The 10,561-nt window shown below is 42.7% G+C and overlaps 1 protein-coding gene across 1 annotated transcript; it reads left to right on the forward strand.

Moving 5' to 3' along the window:
* Positions 1 to 4,781: 4,781 nt before the first annotated feature.
* LOC129690447 (lysozyme C-1-like) lies at positions 4,782 to 10,089 on the forward strand. Its single transcript, XM_055626147.1, has 4 exons — positions 4,782 to 4,917; positions 7,253 to 7,411; positions 9,469 to 9,547; positions 10,023 to 10,089. Exons 1-4 carry the CDS (start codon positions 4,782 to 4,784, stop codon positions 10,087 to 10,089), a joined length of 441 nt encoding a protein of 146 aa, XP_055482122.1.
* Positions 10,090 to 10,561: the final 472 nt, after the last annotated feature.

Genomic DNA, 10,561 nt, shown 5'->3' on the forward strand with positions numbered 1-10,561 from the left:
ATTACTGGCCCATCTCCTTTGTGCTCTTCTTAACCCAGAGCTCAAGATCATAGAGTCGATATCTGTACAGCTTTGTTCATTCAGTTTTTAGAACTATTTTGTCATTACAAACATTTGAACAGTCATGAACTTGTGCTTTCTTGGTGGTGGAATAAGCAAATGTTTGCTTATCATCCAGAGCCAAGATGCTATCAACCATTCAGAGAAACTACTTGTAAGGCAAGGGGTGCGTCCATCTCAAAAGTTTATTCTCCTGGTGTTAGACGTAGTGATGATAGTCAACTCAAAGTTTTGCTTCATTTGAAAGCGTGAACAAGCCATGTATAAATAAAAGAAAAATGACACATAGGTTTGGACAGAGATTTTTACTCTCCTTTTGTAGGATATATGCATTTTTGTCATACATATAAATCCCAGATAATTTTGTTGGTTTACAATAGAAAAAGAATGCACAACGTGTTCATAATTAATAACTCATCTTGTGTCCAAAGATAAAGAAATTACTGTTGATGAGTACTGTGGACTTTTTGCCAGGACGTTGGGAGCTGACTGTGGAACTGTCAGTTATCTGGTTGTCCCTCCACAGTTTAAACCAACTTTAAAGGCCTAAGTTTTCCCACAACTTATGATAGTTTATAGAACATATTTGGAACCTGTGTTGGAAGAAGTGTGCTGGACACAGGGCCCTAACCCTCCCAATTCATCTAAAAATACTTGGGAAAGGCAGTAACAATGAAAAAAGCTCAGGAGATGTAACCCATAGAGGAAGAAGAGCAGGAAGAAGCAAATCCCCAGGTGCCCACAGAAATCAAGGAGGAGGAGCCTGGATCCTGCTCGACCACCTGGAAGACACTAAGAGAATCTGGAGGCAGCACTCTATGGCAGCCCGTGGACACCAGAACAGGTTAGAAGACACTGAGCATGCATTGCTCTATCTTGGGAGTCAAAAAGCTCAGGAAAGGAGCTACAGCTTCTGAATTATGGCCTCAGCCTCAGCAATAACCACTCAATGTCCATCTCAGAGACTGGATCTAGTCCGAGAAATCCAGTTTTTGTTTTGTTTTTGATGGTAGTTTCTTTAGAAAATTGGAAATTCCTGCTTACAGAATGTCTTTTGTTATTGTTGTTTGTTTGTGAGTTTTTAACCCAGAAAGACCATCACTGCCTCCCCACTGAAGGAGTATTCAATCTCAGGCAAGATTGACAAATTACCAACGTAGCATGAAATTTCCATTTACAATGGACAAGTGTACTCCCACAAGTAGTTGAATTAGATTGGATTGTTCTGATTTTTCTGGCTCGAATAAGAGTGAAAATGTGGAAGTGATATATTCCCTGTGAGTTTCCAGCATTAATCCCTTCCCACCTTTTTTTTTTTTTTTTTTTTTTTCCTGAAAATGTTTTCTGGCTTCCCCAGTTTAAATCATATTTGATCTGTGAGGGCATGTTAGGTGTTTTGGTTTGCAGTAATCCTCTATATTCACCATCTTGTTTCATTGTAGTTTATAGGACCACTTTTTAAGTTTGTTTCTGAAATACTTCTTTCTCTGTGTTAATATTAAAATGAACTTGACATGAGAAAGTGCCTAAAAATGGCATTATACTTTTTAATCCTCTCTTTATTCTTTCTCTTCTTTCTTTGTCTTTATTTATTTATTTATTTATTTGTTTGTTTATTTATTTATTTATTTTTCTTTTCTTTTTTGTTGTTCTCTGAAACAGGGTTTCTCCTTGTAGCCTGGCTGTCCTGGAACTCATTCTGTAGACCAGGTTGGCTTTGAACTCCCTATAGTGCCTGGGTTGCTAGGAAACAGCACAAATTTTGAGTGTGTCAAACCCAAGAAGTGAAATTTTATTTGAAGACTGGTGACCACTTTCTGGCCTTTTGGTAACCAATTTCTCTGCAGTTAACACTCTTACTCAGGGAAAATTAGATAAGTCTTTAGACCCCATCCCATCTCTGGATATCACCTACATTTAATCCAAGTTTTAGACTGATGCCTCCCTGTTACCCTTTGCCAAAAGAAATAGCTTGCTAATAATTTTTCAACATATGCCAGAGGCCGGAGTAAACAATATTAATTCTATCATACTGCCATTACTGTGCTAGTTCCTAGCCACAAACAAATGAACAAATAAACAAACCGAAGAGGATTACTGTGTTACAAACATGTCATTGTTGAGGCACTGTAAGCGGCAGCAGCCTACTTGGTCTCTGCTATGCATTTCCCCAGGCACATGAGAAAATTCTATGTTCTAGATGCTGTCTGCACCCACTCTCTTTGTGCCAGCCCTTCTGCTGGTTCCTCACTTCCTTTGTTCTCTCCCACCTATTTTATATATTGGAACCCCACTGATGCTCTGAAGTTCACCCGAAAGGCCACCAGAAAGAACTATCCTCTCCTATTTCCTCGAATCCCCACTTTCCTCTTTCTTACTCTAGGCTAGCAAGACACATCAGCTGATATGCAGCTGTCCTTCTCCTCCTGGCTCCTAGCCATGGCCTGTAGTGATAACTGCCAGATAGGGATGATGGCTGATAAAGACAGGTGCTGAGATATATCTCAGGTAAGTAGATTCTTCTGATAGTGCAGGCCATCACAGCAGGGAATCTGTTCCAGACCCCAACAGATGGAAGGGTGCAAGGGACAAACAAAAGTCTTTATATTTACATGATTCCTGATGGAGTAGGTGTTCTAAGATCTATGGCTTGCCTGTCAGGAATGAGGCCATCACTCAAGTGTGTGTGCGGACATAAGGGTTGTGCCTGCTTGTGGAGGCAGAGATAAAGAAAAGACTATTTTACATTGTTGTCACAACTAAAAAAGGTAGAGACCCGAGCTGCAGGTGTGGGTGCCTTGTTTAGCAAAGCGACCACATTAGGAACATTCCTTGCACTTTGATACTAAACTGTGCATTGTACATAGTTCTAACTCGTATTGACCACCAGTACGTCTATGATGGTAGATTGTTTGTGCAGTCAGACTTTTAAGCATTAAACATAAATAACTTCTAAAAAAAAAAAAAATTCCTTGCCCTATTGTTACTACCTGAGTGAAAGGAACTCTATTGGACAGAAAGTAAAGGGAGGTAAGTAAGGGCCCAAGGAACTGGGACATTGCCCTCAGACCTGCCTTCCTCCTCTTGGGCTGGCATGATGTAGGAGTTTGTCTCTCTCCTTGCCATCACTCTGTGCATATCAGTTGCCTGTGCTTAGGCCAGAGGTATCTGTATTTCTGCACTAGGTGACATTATATGCAAATGTACAAGTAGCATGTGAAACAGTATTCTAGAGTAAGTGGAACAGCATGTGGATTAGGGAGGAGCCTAAACGTTGTTTTTAAACAAAATCCCAAAGGTTTGACTTCACTAATAAGGACTCAGAAGCCAGACGCTCAGATGAATGTCTACTAGCTTAGACAGATAGAGAAACTACCCTACCCAGTACCCAGTTCTCCTTCCTATTCAGCCCATGTTCAAAAAAAAAAAAAAAAAAAGCTCCTTCTCCACACTTAAAAACCCTTCAAACAGACTGACCCTCCATTTTACTTCCCACGTATCTCTCTATCCATCCTCTCACTCTCTGTGATTTTTTTTCCTATGTTCATTTTATGTCAAGTGGTTGATGGTTCTGCCTCTTGACATATGGCTGACTTTATTTAATCCTGTTTACAGAACGCTCTTGGGTTATAGATGTGTGCTAGGGCCAAGCACAATTACCTGTTTACAATAAACATAAAATTCTTGGATTAAGGATGTGTGGGAGGGCAAGGCCACACTCTAACTGGAAACAGACTTTTCCAGTCAACAGTCTCGGGGTTCACGGTGTAATCAAATATCCGGCAATGCCTACAGATGTAAGGATCAAAAGGCTTATTAAGGGAGCAGCTATAGGTATAAGCCAGGAGAGCCACAGAGTTTTCAGGCCATCTGCCCCATGACTCTTATGTCTAGTGTCTGATTCTGATTCTTAAAGCATAGTCAGTTAGCTTTTTGTCTCTCTTGCCTGGCTAGATTGGCAATGCTATTTTCACATCCTTAGTGGGGAATACTTGTTCAAAAGTGTTTATCCAGCAGCTACACTGAGCTAGGCATGCCCTGTGCCAGACTCAGGTTGAGGGAGAAAGTAGGCACATATTGTTCTTGTCTGTAGGCAATGGTTATGTGTAGGTGAGGTTGTTGGCAATGGCTCTGTTTAGGAGAAGGTCCAGAAGTACTTAGGTATACTCCCTGCCCCAGCTTTCATGGCTTGCTCTGTCTATCTGTGCTGTGTGGTGCATGTTTGGAGATTGTGTCTGTTGTGGTCTCTCCTCTCCATTCTTTTTTTTTTTCTTTAATATTTATTTATTTATTATTTAAACAGCATTTTACTTGTATGTGTGCCTTCATACCAGAAAAGAGCACCAGATCTCATTATAGATGGTTGTGAGCCACAATGTGGTTGCTGGGAATTGAACTCAGGACCTTTGGAAGAACAGATAGTGCTCTTAACTTCTAAGCCATCTCTCCAGCCCCTCCTTTCCATTCTTAATGACCCACATTGCTAAGCAATTTAAAACAAACACTGCACACTTGTTCATGGACTTCCAGAACATCTCTCCTCAATTTTCTGGGAAAAGGTCAAACGCTGAAGTTCATAGGACTGTAGGAACTTCCTGCTTTGTGTACATCTCAAACATTGGAGGAGACAATTGCAAGAGAAGGAAGGAACCTGGAGGATGCTTAACTAGGAGGCTGGTCTTCTCTAGTCAGCCAGCAGCTGATCCAGCTTCCAGGTCAACATGAAGGCTCTCCTCACTCTGGGACTCCTCCTGCTTTCTGCCACTGTTCAGGCCAAAGTCTATGAACGCTGTGAGTTGGCCAAAATTCTGAAAAGTAAAGGAATGCATGGCCATGCTGGATTCAGGCTGGCAGACTGTAAGTCTCTTCTTGATGCCTCCAGATGAGCTTTCAGAGCAGGGACAGGGGAACAGTGAGTAATTAGAGAAGGAGGGGGAGTCAATACATTTCTATGTTTCCTGTGTGTTTTAGTTAATTTGACTAAATGCATCACTGCTTGTCTTTGAATCCAAGATGCTGGGTGAGGTCATTAGAGGGGAAATTCTGTGCCATACTAGGACCGTAAGACCTGAGGTGCTCTTGGACTGTCACTGGGTTTTCCAGTTGCTTGAGACCTAATAGCCCAAGGAAAAGGGCTGAGAAAGATGGGGGACTCACTCAGTCAGAATGTGGGATCTGAGATCCTGGATAACATGGTGTTTGTCTTCACTTCTCTTACCATGGTGTGCAACTTTTGAGATAAAAAATTTTGACTTTTTTTTTTTTTTTTGTACTTTCTGCTAAGGCAGAGCTATATATTTGCCCCTAGGTGCTGATGAAATGAGGTCACCTCAAAATGGGTATAGGACTGTTCTTCTCTGAGAAGGTTTTTTGTTTGACACAGTGGCAGATGTGCATGAAGCAAAGTTCTTTAAGGATTACTGTGTGCTTTTCAGATGCACTTCCAACAGCTACCACTTAATACCTAACTTCCAATAAGTAAGTGAATATATGGATGGATGATGGAAGGATGGCCAGATGGATGGATGCAATCATTGGATAGCCTTTCTTTGTCTAATAGTCTTGTAGAGAAGATTCTGAGTATCCTGTTGTGATGCTTGTAACTCTAATCTTAATATCTGAATAGTGAGGCAGAGGACTACTAGTTTTCTGTCCACCAAAGATACTTAGAGACATCTGATCTCAAAAGAAAAAAAAAAAACTTAGCTTGACTTGAAAATTCACTTTGTTATGAGAACATTACTGTGAAAAACACTTACTGTTTTTAAAAAGTGATTTTCCTCTTCATACACATTTTCTATTGATTTAGTGAATGTAGTAAGGTTTATTTCATTGTAGGATGGCTAGAAAGATGACATCAGGGAGGATTTAAGGCAATGAAGGAAGTAGCTATATTGATTTTGTTTTAAAGACAGGGTCTCAGTATACAGCCCTCGTTTGCCTGAAACTTGTCACCTATAAAAGGCTGGTTTCAGGCTCACAGAGCTCCACCTACCCACCTCTGCCTTCCAAGTGCTGGGATTAAAGGTGTGAGCCACCATGCTGGGCTCACGGTTTTTCCCGTCTTATTTTCTTATTCTCTGATCAAATGTTGATTCAAATAGTCTGCTGCGGTTGTTCTTTATGGAACGAAGCAGGATTCAACAGTGTGTGCAGCAGGCCTCTTTTCTTCTGTGGCAGTTTCTTCTCTGCTGTTTTCTTTTCTGCCGCTGGTTTCTGGGTAGCTGCAGCCATTATCTTGGCTTCTTCAGTTTCTTGATGTCCTCAGGCCTCACTGGCAGAGATACATAGACCTTTAAATGTCATCTCTGGCCTTATCTTTCTAAAACAGAAAAGCAGCCTTCCTGGTCTTCTTGTAACTTTCAACCGTGTATTGAACCACCAAAGGCAGTTGAAGAACTTCCTCAATACAGACCTAACCCAAGCTGTGGAGACTGAGGCAACTGTCCAGGGCAGAGCAGAGGACATATCTCTTTGGGCTTGTGTTCACTCTGTGGTGTCAAAGGCCCAGGTTGGTGTGATCATGTGGTCTCCCTGACACATGTTTCCAAAAACCTCCTGGCCAAGCAGTGGGTCCCACCACATCCAACTCTGGGATTCCATCCACATCTCTGCCAATAACAGACAAGACAGTGATCTGTTCACCTGCTCATTCATGACAGCATAGGGACAAATGTTGCTTGTGCACAAGTTGCTGTGGGCAGTCTTCACGATACCTGGTCCTCCAGGAGATGTCAGCACATCTGGGAAAGTGACATTTTTGCTGTCCCCCTTCTCAGGGTCTACGAGTTGAGGGGAGAGGCACATGCCATGGTGGGGAGAGAAGGTGACCCTCCTCTCAACAATGGAAAAGGAAGTACTTAGTACCTTCAACTTTTGAGCACCTAATCTTGTTTATTCTGTACAGGCTGGTTTGTCCCCAAAGGGAGTCTTTTTGGAGTACTGGAAAATTACTTGCTGACTAGGAACAGAAGTTCCACCTGATTGACAGGCTGAGGCAGGAGGATCACTGGAGAGACTACCCTGAGCAACACAGCCAGACCCAGGCTGAACTAGTCGTAGCATATTATACCATTAAACCATATGATCGTAGGTATAAAGTAAATACAGCCAGATCACAGTGCTGATTTTGGTATCAAATACAGATCATTTGTTATTGCTGCAGACTGAGAAACACTCTTTTTCTTTTCAGGGCTGTGTTTAGTTCATCATGAGAGCGGATATAACACCCAAGCTATAACCCACCATAACCGAGTCGCAGACTATGGGATATTTCAGATAAAGAGCCGATTGTGGTGTGATGACGGCAAAAACAAAAACCCACGAAATGGCTGTGGGATACCCTGCAGCGGTAAGACAAGGCAGCTTTACAGTGAGAGCAAACAGCCCATCTGCTCTCATTGCGAGAGCAGAGATTCTGTGCAGGGACATAGCAGTGAAGGAAGCATCGGGAACCTGGGGAGACTTCTTGCTGTTAGAAAGTCATTGCTAAGCACATCAAAGTTAGCCAAGGAAGATGTTAGGCTTAGGGTGCAGTTCAGTGATAGAAGGCCCTGCTTACATATCAGAGGACCCTCAGTCCCACTGCTAAAATCAATGAATAAATAAAATAACATAATAAAATAAAATAAAATGGGAAGACAGATCAGAGAGAAGAGTCCCCTATGGCAATGGTTGGCCCTCAGCAGCCACATAAAAGCTGAGTTTGGTGGTAGACAATTTTAACACCAGCACTGGGGAGCGAGACAGGCAGATCTCACTGGCCAAGCAGCACAGCCTGGTCTGCAAGCCAGTTCCCAATGGCAGACCCTGCCCCAGAAGCAATGTGGACTGTTCCTGGGGAACAGCTCCCGGGGCAGACCTCAGCAATGATCTGTATTAATTTCTACTTTGTAAAGCTTAGATATTTAAAAAAAATTTATATTAATTACAGTTTCCTCACTTTGTATCCCAGCTGTAGCCCCTCTCTCATTCCCTCCCAATACCACCCTCCCTCCCTCATCTCCTTCCATGCCCCTCTCTAAGTCCACTGATAGGGAAGGTCCTCCTCCCCTATATCTGACCCTAACCTATCAGGTCTCCTCAGGAGTGTCTGCATTGTCCTCCTCTGTGGCCTGGTAAGGCTGCTCCCCCCTCAGGGGTGGTGATTAAAGAGCCACCCGGGCATGCTGGGGTGGTTCAATATATGGCAATCCATCAATGTGATCCACCATATAAAACTTGGTTCTTAAAATAGCCACAAGGAAATGGATTTTGGAAAATTCTTTGTAACTCACTTTGTCTTTAAAAGTGTTTTGTACACTCATCTGTCGTCTTTGTAAAGTATTAGAAAATACAAGAAAAGGGGAATATCACTTCCCATTTGAGTACTCACAGATTCACTTAACTGGAAACCTTTAGAAAGTACTGTTTTACAACGTAAATCTAGGCTGTAACATGTAAATTAAGTACATGTAAATTATATGACATACATGTTACTCACATAAAAACATGTAAAAATTTTATTTTTTAACACAAATTAAGTTACACTTACACAGCTGTACAATATGGCTATCACTCAAACCAAATCCAAAGTAAGAAAATGCTGACCTGAATTCTCATCTTAAAGAGGGAATAAACTTACAGTAGCATTATTCTGTACTGACAAACACCACTCTTCAGTGTTCAATCTTAAAACGCATTAGCTGCTTCCACTTTATTGGTTATAAACCTCTAGGAAGAGATTTAGTCGTACAAAGTTTATACTTTGCTTTTAAAAAAGTGTTAATTTATCTTTATGTGTGTGGGTGTTTTCCCTGCCTGTAGTTCTGTGCACCGTGTGTGTGCCTGATACCCGTGGAAGCCAGAAGAGGGCTTCAGGTATTCTGGAGCTGGAGTTATAGACAGCCATGAGCTGCCATGTGGGCGCTGGGAAGCAAACCTCTGGAAGAGCATCCGTGCTCTCAGCCACTGAGCCCTCTCTCCAGCCCCTGCTTTTTTCAGTGGTAGATACCCAGCTGACAGTTCCCTGCTTGTTCTGTTCCCCAGTGTGAGGAAGAGGGGCTTCCCTCACTGTAGCCAACAGTCCCACACCCTCCAGAGCCTCCTCACTACTGCGGTGGGTTCTTTACTTTGCAGCAGTGCTGGATCCTAAGAACACAAGCACATGCACACGCTCAAACACCTCTACAACTCAAGCATGCCCCAGCTTCTCCAGGGACTGTATGTGTGAGAGATAGAGTAACATACGCCTTGTCACATAGATACAATCAGAGGAACAAGAATCTCCAATAATCAGCAGATTATTATTACATGGGAAATGTGTGTTTTCTTAAATTCATGCTCAGTGTCACAGAGGCTCGCTGGCTGGATGTGAACGGAAAGTGTGTTCTATAACTGTCCTTGTCATTCCTCACCCCTGTCTTTCAGCTCTGCTGCAGGATGACATCACTCAAGCCATAGAATGTGTAAAGACGGTTGTGAGGCATGGACAAAGCCTTTTAGCATGGTATGTTGGAAGTCTTGGAAGGGGAACTGCTGGTTCTGTTGATAGATGCAGCGAGTCTCTCTAAGGCCCATGTGTCATGCTGAGAACTGTGGATCTACTTGGGTTTTTTTTTCTTCCACATCATTATTTTTAGGGAATTTCTGAAGATTGTGAGAGTTCCCATACATGACTGTTTTCTTGTGAGGCCTTCAGACTAGCTGCAGAATCAGGGAACGTGTTCTGACACTGATCTTCAGCATCCTGTGCTCTCCTGAGGGATGGGAGAGGATCAGTCTGCCCTGTAGACAGAGGTTCACCAGTCATTACAGTTTTGGGGTGCAGCTCTAGCCTGTGTGTCATACTTGAGAATGACTCAGAACACAGTCTCCATTAGTGTCACTGTTGTACTGCATTCTCGCCAATGTTTGTATATGTGTGGGTGACAGCAGAGACAAGTTTTTAACCATTTCTTTCCATGTCTTGCTTTCCTCCACAGGGTGTCATGGAGAAATAACTGTAAGGAGAAAGATCTGTCTCAGTATGTTCGGGACTGTGGAGTCTAACCACTGTGTGCTTCACTTCAGCTCTTGCTGTCTCTTTCTCACTATAGGAGCAGTCATGAGAAAGGTCACACTTCCTTGCTCTCCCCTTCAAACAAACAGGATTTAAACAGACACAGGAGCAGAATGGAGACATTTCCCACAAGGCTTAATGCCGACATCCCTGTTCACGTGTTACACAAAGCCTCCAGGGTTCAGTTCGCTCGTGCGATGGATGCTGGGGACATCAGCCAGCACTGTGGCCGTCACACACATCTCCACGTCAGTTCTTCACCTGAAGAAGTTCACGTTAAGTTTAATCAGAATTAATCCAATTCTCCCTGTGTAGGAAAAACACAACAAATACTCACAGGAGACAAGATGGACTTAGGTCAAATGGCAGCTGTGTGAGCTCCAAGGCTTTGTGTGTGGGCTCAGCATCCAGACACTTAGAACAGCCACTGAGGTGGTCAAGGAGGGTTTTAAGGGAACAGAA

The sequence above is a fragment of the Psammomys obesus genome, unplaced genomic scaffold, assembly GCF_907164565.1.
Source record: "Psammomys obesus unplaced genomic scaffold, mPsaObe1.curated_primary_1811, whole genome shotgun sequence".
Classification (NCBI taxonomy): domain Eukaryota; kingdom Metazoa; phylum Chordata; class Mammalia; order Rodentia; family Muridae; genus Psammomys; species Psammomys obesus.

Coding starts and splice junctions, on each gene's coding strand:
- LOC129690447 (XM_055626147.1), top strand. CDS start 4,782: ATGAAGGCTCTCCTCACTCTGGGACTCCTCCTGCTTTCTGCCACTGTT. Junction 7,412..9,468: donor CTGTGGGATACCCTGCAGCG/GTAAGACAAGGC, acceptor CCTGTCTTTCAG/CTCTGCTGCAGGATGACATC. Junction 9,548..10,022: donor GGACAAAGCCTTTTAGCATG/GTATGTTGGAAG, acceptor TTTCCTCCACAG/GGTGTCATGGAGAAATAACT.